Here is a 16,755-nt window from a genome sequence, read left to right on the forward strand (position 1 = left end):
CCTATTACAGCCCGTAATAGCTGTGGTATTGCAAACAACCTTAATTTGTGCTCTAAATTATCTGTGGCTGTGGGTTATTTAACAGTCCTCCTGCAGGCAAGCTGCAATGAATTTCCCTGAAGGCAAACAGAGGTTTATGGCCACCCCTGTGTGGGGCACAGGCCCAGAGGCAGTGGCTGACTGCAGCAAGGGCTCTCCCTGTGGCAGCATGAGCTGCTAAATGGTGAAACCAATTCAGTGAGGTTTTACAAACATTTGTGCAAGGAGGAGGGAAAGCAACTCTGGAGATACAGGGGATAATCCCTCCTTATGCTTCAAATCAGCAGGCATTGCTGAATCAATTGCATCATATGTTCCCATGGCCATCATAACAGATGTTCTTAGAGGAATTCCATTTCACCAGGGAAAAATCTAACCAAAGACAGCAAGAAGGTGGTTGAGGAAGTCACAGGATGTAGTTAAAAAAGCATAAGGTTGACAAGGGTAATACCAGAAGGAAGGGACAGGCCTAGAAGTTGTTCTTGAACTATAACTTAGTTTAGTTGCAGTATCAACATGTAGAAATAAAGAAAAGCGCCTGTATTTTATTTTCCAGTCTATTTTTAGAGATTCACACAGAGATCAGAGTGCTGTGTTTGAATTTGCCTGGATTTTGTGCATGTCCAAGAGTCAGGCTGATCCCCAACTGTCATCCACAGTGGCAGCATTCATATTTAGAGCTAGATCCTGCCTGCCAGTGCATGACAGACAGTGACTCTAATTTTGTAAGATAGGCAGTGATGTGAGCCAAGTTTGGCAGGACAAGACCGAGCACTTATTTTGTTGTATCTGACAGTTTCAGTGAAGCAGTCTTGGTCTTCTTGTCATGCCTGGTAGAAGTGCAAATTTAGATGTCACAGAGATTATAAAATCAGAGCTGGCAAACCAAAGAAAGGCTTGGCTCAGTTGGCTTAAACCTTGCTCTGGATTTTAGCTGTGTTGGATACCAAAGGATTGGTTCTCTAATACACAGGAAATAATGGACTTAGCCGAGTTAAGAAAGGCTGTTACAAAGGCAGTTCCTCTGGTCTGAAAATGCACTTGTGTTGCAGTGACAGATGGCAGTGCAGGCCATTTGGATTAAGAACAAAAGCACCTGAGGGTCCAGCTACTCCTTAACCCTAAACTTACATTTTCCTGTTTTTGCTTATCTCTGCTTTGTGCAGTTTTGTTTGCAATTAGACTCGCATTGGGCAGGGTTCATGAAGTAAGCTTCCCTGACTCAGTGCAGTGAGAAACTTCTCATCAGAAGGATTTTTCTTCAAGTTTATCTGGGCATTTTTTGAGATTTAAGCATATTTGCAGCAAAGATGCAGGTTCAATCCTTTCTTTTGCTTTTCCTTTTGCTTTCTTCAGGACTGTGTTCTCATCTTCAATCTTCTGCTCATTTTCACTTCTGATCAAGCATTGAATATTGCACTGATGAAGAGGTGAATAAGGGAGCACAACACTAAAATGACTTAATGTGGTTAATACAGTTGGATGCAGCATATGTGCACACAATTAGTGCTGCCTAAAAATAGTCTTCGTTATGAACAGGGCCATGCTATAATTTGCCTGATCTGGCTGCTCTTTCTGGATGTACCTGGCTCTGCTCTTCACTTGGCTGATCTTCGACATCAGAAAGCTCAGAAAGTGCCATTGTACCAGAGGAGGTTTGATGGAAAGAAAGCTTATAGCCACTTTGTCCCTTCTGCAATTTCTTTCAAAATCCTTTGCAGGTTAATTCAAATTAGCTGCAATATTAGATTCCATATGAGGAAATAGTGCTTATCTAGACTCTGCTAAAAATTACCCTTTCTGGAAGAAAGTGTATGTATAATTGCTCATTTCAATGTAATTTGTAAGTTTTTGAAGACTGTTGGTCCATATCCAGATAGGAGAGGAAAAAGTCCTGCACGTTATTATAAAGATAAATGCGTTCTGTCTCACTTGTGTCTGGCTACCACTGAAGTACAGTTTTTGGACCTGATAAATAAATCATTTCTCAGTGCTACTTACGTGGCCACACTGACTGCCACTGTCCATGGGGATGGACTTTTATCCTGTTGCGTCAACAGGGTGGATTTGTCTGGCACACAGCTCTGCCAGAAACAAGCAGTTTTTGCTCTGAGACCTTAAGCAGACGTGTGATGAGGGGAAGCATGGGCACAGATGTTCCCACTAGAGATGTGGGAACAACCTGAATCAGCACTAAGCTCTCCATCTTGGCTATGGCCAACGAGCATGGTGTACCCCTGGACTAGAAGCATTCTCTGGCTGTCCCCAGGCTGTGATGGGTAGGGCCAGCCCCCAGCAGCTCTGGGTCAAATCACGCTCCTGAGAGCTTATTTCTCTGCACTGAAGTTGTTTCTCATAACCTTCCTCGAGGCTACTCTTCCCTTGAGGTCTCCCATGGAGGGATATGGGCTCAGTTGGTTTTGGCCACCCTGCAGAAGGGCTGGGTGGTCTCAGGCTGCCTGAGATCCTGTAGGGATGCCTGTCCTCTCCCTTCAATGGGAAGGCAGCGACTCCCTGGCAGGCATTGCCTTCACTCTTTTTTACACTCAGGGAGAAAACCAGCACGAAAATACCCAAGAGCATCATAGCTCACTGCCTTTCTGCACTCCATGTGCCACGGGTGCCCTCACCCCCCACCTTCTTTTGCTGTGGCCATGAGATGTTTAAAAAGAAAAAAAAAAAAAGAAAAAAAAAAAAAGGACTAAGACTCCGTTTTTCCTTTCAAGATACAGCAGGGGATTGAGTTTGGAGCTGCGTCCCTGGGAGGGTGTTCTGATTGCTTCTTCAACTTCTGTTTATACAATTTTACAAAATTTTGGCAGGAATCAAGAGCACATACCAGGGTGTTGGCTTTTATGAATCTCATGGGATGTGAAAGTCAAGCTGACTGGATGAACTTTGGTTACATATTCCAGACAAGCACAATGACTCTATTTATTCAGACTTGGCAGCCAGAACGCAGATTGACTCTGTGGGTAATAAATTTTCACAGCCACAAAACTTCAGCGGCAACCAACCTGATCCCGCACAGAAAAAATGCATGCAAGGAAGCAGACTGGGGCTGCAAAAATATGTTAGATTATTATTCCATGTATGTGTACCAGTCAGTTAATTTATTTGGCTATTGATTGACAAGAATTGCACAAATGAATCCAGGGATCTTTTTCCCCTTAAAGGAACTACTTGCTATTACAAAATTCTCATATTGTAAAAGGACGAGTAGAGGGAAAGAATTGTTCGTGTTACAATTGACAATCTCCTTTTAATATTTCACCCAAGACTGATTTAAGTTATCCAGTGACCTCTACAGAGAAGAGCAGGGTATTATAATGGGGACTGCTTCATGTGCTGTGCCACACTTCAAGGAACCTGAAGGCAATAACCACTACAATTCAGCATTCTGAACAATCTTAAGTACAATTTTGACATCTTCATGCTACAAAGCTTCAGATGCTTTCTGGGAGAGATGATGGTGAAATTATTACACTGTGTTATAAATCAAAATGAATTGGCTCTTTAACTTGCAGATTTATGTTAACCACCTCGGTATCTGTTAATTGCTTGCTCTTCAGATATTGATTGGGGATTAGAAAGTATATTTTCTTCAATCTGTGTGATGTAAAATATGCCAACAGGAAATTTTCCCTCTGCATATTAGATTCTATGATCACTGCCTGTAAAATTAAAATGATCAGTTTAAATGGATAAACTGCGCTCATTAAAGAGGAAAAATACATTTATGTAATTAAAATTAAGAGACTAATATGTGTGGATAATGTCATTACTGTGGGCATACACATACTCGGCTGAAACCCAGCCTCCTTCACCTCTCCTGGGTCTATGAATCTTGCTACCTTAATTGCTGGCATGGAGGGAACATTTGGGATCCCGAGGCTCTTCATCATGCCCCTGTCTTGCATTTGGCCTCTCTTGCCCATTGCTCACATTCTCTGGGCTGTGCACAACCCTCCAAATACCAGCCGTAGGACTCCGGTAGCACCTGTCCCTGTCTGCACTCCTGCAGAGACTTTCCATTTGCTGCCTGGCAATTTCAAATGCATGCACAAAATTGCCTTCTACGTTTTCAATTTTTTTTTTTTACCCCAAACTTCCTCATCTAGGAATTAACAAAAAGAAAAGCTTCCCAGCTCTTGCACAGTTCATCTTCAGCTATTTAAGAAATTGGACTACTTAAACGAGTATGATTGCTGAAAGGTCAATTAATTCAGTAAGGAATATCTGAGAATTACTCATGTATGGTTCCTATCCCTTCATCTTTGATTTCCTTCTTTCCTGCTCCTGAGCTCAGGAAGAGATTTGAGATTAAAGAGCTTCGGAATTAAAAAGTGAAAGAAAATGGGTTCTTCCTCTGACATTTAGATGTGGATCCATGTTATTTATTTGAAAGAGTGGGTCTGTGTTATTCTTTTTTGGGCCCATTTCCTGCTCAGTAGATGAAAACTTTGTCTTTTGTTTATCCAACAGACATAATCATTTAGGGTTGTTCATTAAGCAAACCTGCAGGTCTCAAGTGAGGTTCTGCAAAGCATTTTGTATAGCCAGAGGCAACCTGTGCCCTCAGGAGCTTTTTGTCTATACAGCCAAGTTAGAAAAAAAATGCAGCTATTCCATTTTAGAGAGAGGGAACCACGCCAGTGTAGCTGCTAAAGGCTGCTCATGTAATGACTGACACTTAGCAATGGGACTTTGGCTCTGCTCCTTGCTGTGCTGATGACAAATGCTGCTTGGCTCTGGGTGCTGGTAGGATAGATATAGTACAGAAGTATAGAGGAGAAAGTCTTGGGCTGGAGCAAACGTTCTGTGAAGCTCTCATTGCTGAGTGAAGACCTGGTGTGGCACATACAGAGAGAGCAACCTGAGCACAGGCTATCCCTGCTGCAGGATGCTCAGTATTAGGGGGGATCCTTCCTTGAGCCCTACTCCTGGGATGATCTGTGCCTCCCATCTCTGCATCCCCCCTTCCACACACATCATCCCCTTGCCAGCCCCATGGTGTAACCATGTTCTTGTTACTCTTCAGACAACCCTTCTTGTCCCTCACTGGATGTCTCCCTACGCTGTCTGTGTGCTGTACTTTAAACTATCTAGACAAGCAGAAAGAATAATTAAATGTGAAGTGTTTTGAGATGAAATGTATTAAACAAAAGGAAATTGCATAAATATGTAAATAATTGATTCCATGTGCTGAATCTTCTTAATACAATAAAGCTTTTCTCAAAATTGATGAAATAATGGTTTAATATAAATATGAAAAGGCTTTGACTTACTTGTTGCTTGGAATATATTGTAAAATACAAACTTCTGATAACAACAAATAAAATAAAACCTGGAAGAGCTTCAGGCCTACATACCTAGAGTTATTTGCCTAAGGTCCCGAATTTCAGAAGTCTAGATAGCTCCAGTTATCCTCAATTGAAAAAAAATCACATTTGAAAGCTGCGTTGTATCTCAGCCTGGAGCCACTTGTGAGGTGCAACCAGGGCAATGTCTCCTCCTCCTCATACTTTGGTGGAGTCATGGGATGTGCATTTTAGGGCAAGGAGAAAGGAAAGTCGCTCTTGCTCTCCCATTCCTCACCAAATCCATACCAGTATACTGGGAGAGAGCTTGTGATAGTAAAATCTGGCAACTAGGAATTCGGTTGGCCACACAAAAGTCAAGATCCAGCTCTACTCTGGTGAGCACAGGCCCCCAACCTGAAAAAAAATCCAGCTCTCCCGACCCATAGAAAACATTTGGAGAAGTATGTGCTCCCAGGCAGGCATTTTGGGGTCCTTAAAGCTCAGGAAAGCGTCCTAGTGACTGTTCCATGGATGACCAGCCAGGATTCTAGGCAGGTAGGCTGCCCAGGGGCTGGCTGCTATGGCCCAGCTTGTGCTCAAAGAGTTTGGCCTCAATCCCTAATCCAAATTCCTGTTTCTTCCCTCCTTGGCTGCTCTTTAAAACAAAACAAAATCCAATCAGGAGGAGACTGATACGAAAACCTTCTGGGTTGCATCAAGGTAATAAATCAAGACCCCCGCAGAACATTCCCCACAAATACAGCAGTTAGCACATGCAGTCTGGTGCAGAGCAAGAACATCTGTTACTCCATTTACAGTACTTTCATGTATTTTGATAACCTTGATGTATATTTTGAAAAAGCATTAGCAAAATATTTGCAGTATCTCTGTCTCGACAAGAAACATGCTGCAAGTTACATGGTTCTTGTCTGGTTCTTACCTGGTCATTCTCCTCTTCATCGCTGCTTAACTTCAGATCATCTTCTAGCATTCTGGAAAGCAAACAGTAAAATCAGTTACAGTTATGATTTACCAAAATGTTTCAGATCTCTGAGCTACTGTAAAAAAAAAGTAATTGAAATAGAAAATATATTTTATGCCAGTAATATTGTAGAAGTGACACTGTCTTTGTAATTTTTTCTTAGACAATTCCTGTCAACTTCTTAATTCATTTCCTACAATTGGTGCCTAAGGGAAAATGTTTACTAGAGTAATAATGGATTTTGCAAAGATTATTTTTATTACAATCACCGACAAACAATTTTCATGTGCTAAGAATAATATTTTTGATGCTGACAGGTCAGTAGTCTCTCTGAAAGGAAAATTTTGCTCCGCTTGGCTTTGAGCTCACAAAACACAAGTAGGTATTTACACTGGCAGTACTGCAGCACAAAATAAGATTCACTGATGTTTCCCAAAGGCCATTTTTACTTTATTGCCTGGTTGATGTAAGATTGACATTGACTGAAACGATTAAAACTGAAATGTATTATCTCAGTGCACAGGAGTATGCACAAGGAGTTCACGGTCATATTAATATAGAAAATAATGCATCTTTTCTAAAGGGGATTTCATCCTCCTTTCCCATAACCTTTCCTCAATTTGCTTCAACTGGCTCTCAAAAAAGAGGAGTTTGTCTTTACTTGCATGCATTTTTTTACTAGCTAAGGTTAAGTAACCAGCAGTTAAAAGAGCTGAGGAGGTGCAAATCTTTCCCCCAGCGCTTGAAAGGTATTCAAGAATGGGATCTATTTAAAAAAATCCACCCCTGTAATAATAATAATCATTCAGAAAGTTGCTAATTTTTCTTGCGTCCTGGGAAAAGGGAATCTGTAATTTAGCCTCAGTTCCAGAAGAAAGCTTGGGGAACAATTTAAACACATTCTGTGACGTGGGTGGTCCCTGGAGTGTAAATATATCAAGAAGACATATGTAGTAATTTCAAACCACCTCCTCGTTCCTGTGCCTGGATCTTCCAAGAGTGTGCCTGAAAAGCGGGTCTCTTAAATGGGCTGCATGGTGTGCCAGGTCTGAAAAGAGTTCCGAGCCTCTCCCTGCTTCTTGAGACTGGCCACTGTTGGCACAGTGCACAGCTGTGTGCACAGCCGCTGCCCTTGAAGTTGTGTCCCTGTTTCCCTGCAGCACCTTTGGGAGGATGTAGGTGTACCAGAACAAGAACAGGGGCGGAACAGGAACTCTTGTTCTCTCACCTCTTATAGATTCATGCCTTCTTTCCCCCTCTCCTCCCTTCCCCTCCCCCCTCCCTCCCCCCCCCCCCCCCCCCCCGTTCAATTATACTTATATTGAGATTTTTCCCCTGTAAAACCCACACAGAAAAATTTAAAAAAAAAAATCTTGTAGTGATGCAGACACCTCAAGACACCCATTATGCTGACAACCTTACAGCAAGTCTCTGGTGTTTCATCAGGAATTATGCCCACAGCCAGGAAAACACTCAGCAAGTGGGACAGATATCTAAAGATACCTTTCAGTATCTAAAGAGAGTCTATAAGAAAGAAGAGGACAGACTCTTTAGTAGGATAGGACAAGGGGATATGTTGTGACAGGACAAGGGGAAATGGTTCCAAACTAAAAGCGGGGAGATCTGGATCAGATATAAGAAAGAAGTTTTCTAAATAAGGGTGCTGAGGCACTGGCACAGGTTGCTCAGAGAGGTGGTAGGTGCCCCGTCCCTGGAGATGCTCATGATGAGTCTGGACAGGGCTCTGAGCAAGCTGATGTAGCTGTAGGTGTCCCTGTTCATTGCAGGAGAGTTGAACTAGATGACCCTTAAGGATCCCATCCAACTCAAACAATTCTGTCATTCTATGAGATAGATGGGATTCATCTTCCAGGTGCTGAAATATGGGAGGGAATGCTTCCTCTAAATGTTGTAAGATCTGTGTTGGCTTTGGGTCCCAAAGTTCACAGGGGATCCTTAGGAACAAACAACATTATAGTTGCTCTTTCGTTGTTGTTGTTGTTGTTAGATTTGTTTGGGCATTCCTGAGAAACTAGTGTTGAGAAATATGTAAAAAGCTCCAGTTTGGAATTGAGCATTATGTAATTATACGAGATGAAATCTGCAGGGATCATTATCTGAGCACAGAGAGATCTGCTTATTGTGTGAAAAGTAGAGCACTGCTGATGTTGTTGCCCATAATTCCTTTGTTTTAGGTTCTTGAATCCCTTCTAGAAAGATGGTAGTTTAGTACATTATTTAAGATTCAACTTGTTAGCTCTTCTCCTAAATAGAAGCTAAAAAACAAAGCTTATAATAAAAAGTAGCTCTATGCTTACTAGTGCCCCATCTTTTTGTGTCAATCTGAAAAAGCATGTATGGTGAGCCTGTGGTTAGATGTTACTTCAAAGCTTTGAAGGCTCCAGGTTGTATGGAAACAGGAGTGGGCTTTAGGCAAGACAAAAGATGTGTGTGCAAGGATCATCCACACAAAAGGAACAAGAAACCACAGTGCTGGCCCATTGAGCTTCCCCTGCTTGTATATCTTAGCCTGTCTTTATTTTTCTTGTCTGTTTCTCATTTTAGAAGTGCTGCTTTCCAAGAAAAGCAGTGCCTGTCCAGGGCTCGTGGCCCCTCTTGGAACTACTGTAAGAGCACAAACAATCCCCAAATACTGGTGATAGGAAAAAGCAAGTCACCATAAAATGATTTCTTGCTTGCTTGCTTTTTCGTTTTTCCCCAGAGTGGGATCAGGCCTGCCTGATCCATATATTTGTCACAAGGATGTATCAGGTTAGGAAAGCTTGCCAGACGTAGAGTTCTACCTTGCAAAGGCAGGATCTGATTTCCTACTGTGCAGGAATAACTTCAGTGCCTGAATATCCTGGTGGACTCCCAGGCTGCTTTCACTGCCAAGTCAGACCCAGAGCCCTGATCTACAGAGCACTGCTTGGAACTGAACAAACTGTCACCAGCAACTTCACCTCCATCTGTACCACAGAGCAGAACACTGGGCAGCTCTCAAAGCTCAGGCTGAACTCAACCCGGGGGGGAGGAGGAGGCATTGGAGTTTGAGGGATGCCTGTCTGCAGGAAATGTCCTAAAGAAACCAGATCAATTTTGAGTCTGAATGCTTTTGAGAAACAATTTTGCAAATCACTTATCCCACAACAATGATGATGGTTGAAACAAAAAGTCCACAACTGGACCAGCAGAACCTATTTGAAGAAAGGAGGGGAACAGCACAGAAGGAAAATACTTAAAGCTTGCAAGACGTCATGTTAATTTTTAATTTATCTGAAAAGCACTTTGGCACAGATTCAGTAAAGAGTGAAGTTTGTTAGCAGAGCACTTCAGATCATGTTTAAATTAACCCCTGCTCAGGATGGAAATTCTTCATGCATGCTGCAATCCAGTACAATGACAGACAAACATAAACAAGTCAACGTGCAAACATAGCTTCTTCAACACTGCCTCTCCACAGTTAATACCTCTTTCAGATTATGCAAAACCCAGGGCAGCAAATGGCATCGAATCATAGAATCAAAGAATCATTATGGTGGGAAAAGACAACTAAAATAACATAGTCCAGCCATCAAACCATCACCACCATGCTCATTAAGCTTTGGCAAGATTTTCGGATATGCACTTGACTTTAGCATGGTGAAGCACAGGTAAAAACGATGAGTAAATGCTGCTTTGTAAACAAAAGCTGGAAAAATCACGTGGTACTGGATGCATCTTTGAAAAGCACACATCACTTAGGGCTTCTGCACTTGAAGAGAGAGTGCATGGATCCGGGTAGTCAGGAAGTTACTTTACAGAACCTAATTATATATATTTTAGTGAAATCTCCATGAGGTCACAGAGGCTGTGAGGGGAGGGAGGCTTGGGCAGGAGCTCTCTCTGCTCTCTAATTAATGCATCTGCTTCTTTATCTGCCAAGAATGTAACAGGTAGAGTAGTAATGAAAGGAAATGAGGATGAGTTCGGGATATTGCAAAATGCCACAGCAAGGCAGCTGGTTTCTTTCTCAAGGAACCAATTACGAGGTTTCAGCCATGGGTGCTGTGCCACTCAATGGGAAAGGAGGGGGCTGAAGATCTACATATCTATTGTGGAAAATAGGCAGAAAGCAGTCTAGAGGATACTGATACCCAATTTGTGCCAATTTCAATATGACTCAGCATCCAAATCTCTTACATGGCTTCTCAGAAAGCCTAATCTCTTTTATCTGGGACTAATTACTATGATGGTTTCACAAGTTGACTGGGAGGCATCTAATTCCACTGCTCATCCCATCATGTTGATGAGCAGGAGATGGTCAAAAGCACCCAGGGTTTGGTATGGTGGAAGTTATGTTCAAAATTTATGGTTAAGCTGAGACATGTGGCTTCATTATTTTGCTTTTTTTTTAAATCCTGATTTGTTGCTGTTGGAAAGCAGAGTCCTAAGCAAGAACTGTCTGGGAGACAGCAGGAAGGCATCCAGTTTTCCCTCTGGGAAGTCACATCGAAGTAATATCTAAGTAGGAGGATAGAGCCAGGACTCAAGTCAGAGACTTTTGGATTTGAAAGAGCTAGAGAAGGAATTGCTGGGGAAGAAGTTAATGGTGTGATGTCTGGCAGAGGAGGTCATCATCAGGCAATTTGGGAATCAGCTGTGACTTTTAAATTCTGGAGCCAGGCTACGACACTTATAACACAACCCTACCTTGGAGAGTATCTGCTTTCAGTCAGAAGAAGCTGACTCCCACTTCACCACAACCTCCCTTCAGGTCATTGTAGAGGGCAGTAAGGTCTCCCCCTGAACCTCCTCTTCTCCATCCTGAACAATCCCAGTTCCCTCATTCACTCCCCATAAGGTTTGTGCTCCAGCCCTTCCACAGCTTCGTTCCTTTCTCTGGACATGCTCCAGGGCCTTAATGTCTTTCTCTGTAGTGAGAAGTCCAAAACTGAACACAGGTGCGGCCTCACCAGGGCTAAATACAGAGGGATGATCACTTCCCTGCTCCTGCTGGCTGCACTATTTCTGATACAAGCCATGAAGTTCTTCCTTCCTCTGCAAATTACTTATTGAAATGTAAAACTCTCAAAAAATCAGTGGCTCAGCCTCTGTGGTTTTGTTTTGTGATTAGAGAGCTTGCCTTTTGGCTTGCAAATCAAAGGGCAAGAGAAGTGGCTTCAGAAGAGGTTACAAAAAGGAGAGTGGAAAGTAAAGTACAATGCTGAATAGGTTTTTTCCACGATAATTCTAGTAATTAGAGCAAAAAGAATGAAATGTAAAAGGACAAATATCAATAGTAAATAAATCATTATCACTACTGCTTTAGGAGAGAACAGGCCAATGGTTTGCAAGCCTAGGGCACAAACGTGTATATGTTGCAATTGTCACTTAAAAAAATGCAAAAGTCACCATCTTTGCAATTTGTGAAGGATCTCATGAATGTGCTAATCTGATCAGATGTACTGTTCCATTTTAATGCTATGTAGCACCTCAATCAGAATACCGTGTTTATTAAGGACTTTTGTGATGTCTGCTCATTATGTAGGAAATGGATCTCAGTAGTGGAAAAATATGTTGATTTTAGCTGAAGAGGAACCCCACAAAGAAAAAAGCTGTGATGAAATATGAAAATCGGATACCTAAGTGCTCATTTGAGTTTATACTGCAACATCTCATCTGAATGAGATGGCTTTGGGGCAAATTATCTGTTTTTTAACACATAATATTGACATTTTGTTTTCTTTCCTATAAATGTGCAGTGACCTTTGAAGAACCGGACATTAATTTCAATATCACCAGAAACCCAGCAAGAAGACAGGTACTTTTCTAAGTAGTGGTATGCAAGGAGGCTTTCAGACCGACTCCAGCTGTTTAAAGTCACAGCTGATGCACCTACAAAGAGAGAAGAAAAAGCACTGGGAAAAAAACCCGGTCCTTTCTGAAAGCACCACATTGTGCGAGATCTTTACCTCTTGTTCCCAGCAAAATGAAAGAGAATGCCAGCTGGGAATCTGCCTTTCATATCCAAACTGTCCTCTTATGTGAGTGGGATTATTTCAGCTAGGGGTGCTCACAGACGTCATTTGACTTATGCACTAATAAGACAAATGTACCTTCACTTTCTGTCTCTTTTTAGTTGCTTTCTAAAACACGAACAGTAGAAAAAATATGCCTGGTAAGAACGATGGAGTTTTCTAACAAGCAAATTAACAGGTTTTCATTTAAAAAAAAAAAGAAAAAAAAAAAAAAGAAAAGAAAAGAAAAGAAAGAAAAAGAAAGAGGGGAACAAGCATTGTTGTGATTACCTTGGTTACCTGCACATAACAGATGGCCAGTTATATTTGCTACTCATCTACAGCCAAAAGAGGTATTTCAGACAGCTTTGTTTGCTAATCCTAAATACAGGAGTAGTTGTTTTTATACAGCATTAATTTTTAATTAATTGGTTTCTGATTACAAAATTATTTTTCGTATTAGTGTCATAACTGATGCAAATCTTTCACTTTAAAATAATTTCATGCATTTATATTTCCTGAAAAGTGTAGTACTTATTCCTGTTTTATAGAAAACAAATCAGAAGTGTATGGATTGAGGTAAACAAGTAGATCAAGAGGGTATTTTATAAATGCTGTAACTGAGCTTTCAGTTGGCTTGTAAGACCTCTGCAAGAATTGCTTGCAGCATCTGAAATTCAGTTTGAATATATGATGTTTAAGTTGTAAAAACCCATCAACAAATAGTTTGTGTAAGTTCTACTACACAGAAATATGTAGGAAAACATGATTATATAGGATACTGTCAAATCTAATTAAAAACAGAGGAAGAAGGCCAGTAAAATCAGGCTGCTGAAATATTAACGTACTTAATGCTGGAATGAAGTATATCTATCAATGTGAGATTTAATTCTAGAGCATACAATTTAAATGCCTGAAAAACTGACTCAGTCCATAGAAATAGAATTAGCAATTTCAATAAAAAATAGATGCTATGAAGAAGTTCTCTGTGCTTGGCTTAAATCCATCTAAGCTGGTCTATGCCATTCTCCAAAACCATTTAAACTGGCTAAATGCTCTGCTAAATTCCTATTACGCTGACGACCTCATTAGAAATGCAAGGTAGTCCTCTTCGGGTAATGCAGCCATTACTCTCTTTGTGAGAAGAAGCTGAAATAAGGCTTCCACCATTTGCATGAGGCTAGGTTCATTTCTCCTTCCCCAGGGATCTCCCCAAGAAGGAGGGGATGGGAGAAAATATTTTACTGTGTGCACATGAAATATGGGGCTGGATGTGTTGTGTTAGTCAGACACATCCATATGAAAGCACAAGTAGAAGAGAAAACCTATCAGCCTCCATGGACAGGCTGAAAACCCTGCCGAGTTGCACCTTAGAGGTTAGACCTGCTCCTTCCTAAACTTCATACAAACTGAGGGTGTATGCCGTTAGCGTAGGTGGTTCTCAAGGGCTGGCATGGTAAGGGAACCAGAAATCAAACTGAGGGAAAAAATGGGAAAATAGAACCAGTTGAATCAAATGGAGAAATTTCAAACTACTCGATAGGGTGGGAAGAATCCAGCTGTAGCCATCCTTGTACACTGCAGGGGTGTTGGACTAGATAACCTTTAAGGGTCCCATCCAACTCAAACAATTTTATGGTCCTATAAGAAAACCTCTCAGCACCACTGAGTCCATAGTGGCTCTGTCAGCACGGTGTTTGGGCAGAGGAACACGTAATGCCTCCTTAGAAATGAGAAAAAGTCTTCTAAAAGAGGAAATAAAATAGTGTGAGCCGACTTTCCGAGCAAGGAATCCACGTAAAAATGCACATGTACTCAGGGAGAGGGAAGAGTGATGAGCTACTTAGTGGCTTGCGCCTAAACACCAGCCTAAGTAGTCCAATCACTCAGAGGACTTGCCAAAGTTTTATGGCTAATCACACTCTGTGTGACAGGAGGAAACACATTTGGGGCATAAAAGTTCTGAATGAGCTACTTGCAATTTTCCAATCCATTTCTTGCCTCCTTGCCCCTGTTCCTTTCAGGCTCTCTGTGTGTGATTAGCAATTATTTACTAACTCTCTCTCTCTGATTTCCTAGCAATTTCTGATCCCGCCGTCTACAAAATATTAATTTCAAATGTGAAATGAAATAAGAGTGCATGAACTGCTCTGCTGGCATGTGTGTCAGCTGTCATGGCAGAAATCTTGGGGAATTTATGCGTTTGAGATAAAATTGCCACTGCTAAGTCTCCCCACTGAAGGTGCAGTATCTGATTTTGTGCTTGGTGATTATTTTCTTATGAATAGCCTCTTTCTGCCTAATCCCCAGCATTATAAGCATCTGTCCTCATATTGGAGTCATCATCCCACACATTTTTATTCTCTTGCTCCCTCGCGAATGACTGCAATCATCTGTAAAATGCTGACCGTTCATTTAGCTGTGTTCATAACTGTGGCTGCAGAGGTGTTTATTCATACTGTGCTGGTTGGGAAAGGGAAAGGAGACTGTGTAGGCTAGAGGTTCTCAAACTTTGCTCTGATATCACTGCATCAAAATGAGAAGAGCCTTATATCATCAAAGCGATAGACAAAGTGGCAGCTCCTCATCCTCGTGTCACCCCCTGCACGCCAGAAGCTCGTGCCATCACTCTGCACCATGGCATCCTGCCGGGCACTGACTTCTGCTACTGCTCACCTCCATCTCTAAAGCATTCTCAGAGTTGCAACTGCCCAGGACACTCTCCACTGAGAATGAGGGAGACCAACGGCCATTCCTTGTTCCAGGATATAAAACATCGTGTCACTTTCCTCCAAGCCTCATCTCTTGAAGTGAGACTGAATTACTAAATATTTCAGACTGCTTGATAACCCGTTCCAACTTCACTGCTTCTTGCTAAGTTCTACCACTGTTGAATACAATTTCTTTCCATGTCATAGCTATCAACACTGGATCTCCTCCCTGTTCAGCTGCTCCTTGAGCCAAGATCCCTTGCTGCTATGACCTTCAGAAATGGTTAAGAGCCAGGGATCTTTTAATTTGCATTTAATTGATATTGCATGCCACACATTTTAAAGTCTTAAAGGTCTATTACTATTCATTAGTAACTTTATCAGTCAAAGTTGACAGCTCCTCATAGAACTAAATCAGCTTTGGTTGATAGGAACATGAATTTATTTCCTTGAAAGTAAAAAACTGAACTGCAGTAATTGTAATATTACTCCTCAGTTCCTTAAAGAAACCCTGTTTGGGCTCCCCAGAAACTTTATTTGGGATAGATGCCTTGTGAGCTCTCCAAACCCTTCAACTCTCCTACTTCTCTTTAGGAACTCTGCACTGTGTTCACTGTCTGCTGTCTCCTGCATTTCAAGGTGCATCACAAGTCCTTAGACATTACTAGCTGGTGCTCTTGATGGCTTGAGGCAGCTTGGAAGCTCTCAGATTTATGGATATTTGTATCTGGTGTGATTTAAAACAATGTATCCACTCTGGACACTGTCCAGATTCCCTGCTTTTTCTTGTACAAAAACATTTATTTAATCTAGTATTATTAAGTGAATTAATATTTCCAGCTAGTAAGAGGCTATTGCTAGAATTTCTTCATCGCTGTTGTATTTATATACTTTAAGAATACCATTGTCTTTCAACTTTCCTTTGGTATCTTCCACTTTCCTTATCACTATTCAGTGTTTTATAATTCCTCTTTTAGATTGATTGCTATTTCCCACTTTCATGTTACATGTATTTTATATTTTGTCTCTGTCATTTAGACTGCTCTTTCAGTACTAATATCTACATTTCTTTCACCGCTGAAGCTCAGTAGCTTACAGAAAAGCTCTTTTTCAACTTGAATATGGAAATTCATCCTTTTCCTAGCCTAATAAGCTCTATTAAAAAAAATAAATTATATATATCAAACTTCTACATATGCCCTTGTTTCTATTTTTTTCTACCTCATCAATTTCTGGTCAATATGTTCTTTCACTGTGGGACACCAGCTCTTCCTGGTGGGATGGTTCTTTATTGGTAAGGATTGGATAAAATAAAACCAAGATCTAGTTCCCAGGCAATCATGTCCTCCCTATTCGGTGACTGAATTACCTTTCTTTGAAACAGAGATGAGTCTGTCTGGTGAAATTTCCTCAGTGCCACAAAGATCATGAATTTTTAGTAATCAGCTACAATGGACAGCATCTTCAAAACGAAGCCTTTGGGAATGCATTCATGGCATCTGCCCGTGCTTTGCATGCCATCCCCTCTGATGGCTAGAAGTGGGGACACGGTGGCATGTGCACGATGGTGGGCACAGAAAAGTCATCACTGAGCTGCCACAGAGGCACAGAGTGGTGGGATGGGAAAATCTGGAAGCTCTTGCCTCCTCCTCACCCTGGTGAACTCCAACCAGCAGCAGCACACCCATGAAAGACAAACAGGACTCACAAAGTTTTTAGCG

General features: G+C 41.5%; 1 protein-coding gene across 6 annotated transcripts in view; it reads right to left on the reverse strand.

Annotated features, from left to right (window-relative positions):
• The window catches only part of AFF3 (ALF transcription elongation factor 3), a 323,793-nt gene that overhangs the window by 87,413 nt on the left and 219,625 nt on the right, over positions 1-16,755 (reverse strand). For all 6 annotated transcript variants that reach the window (XM_048961353.1, XM_048961342.1, XM_048961324.1 and 3 more), the window contains one exon: positions 6,283-6,334. In XM_048961353.1, the coding sequence (XP_048817310.1) occupies positions 6,283-6,334 (52 nt within the window). The remainder of the gene's footprint in view (positions 1-6,282; positions 6,335-16,755) is intronic.

The sequence above is a fragment of the Lagopus muta genome, chromosome 1 (assembly GCF_023343835.1).
Source record: "Lagopus muta isolate bLagMut1 chromosome 1, bLagMut1 primary, whole genome shotgun sequence".
Classification (NCBI taxonomy): domain Eukaryota; kingdom Metazoa; phylum Chordata; class Aves; order Galliformes; family Phasianidae; genus Lagopus; species Lagopus muta.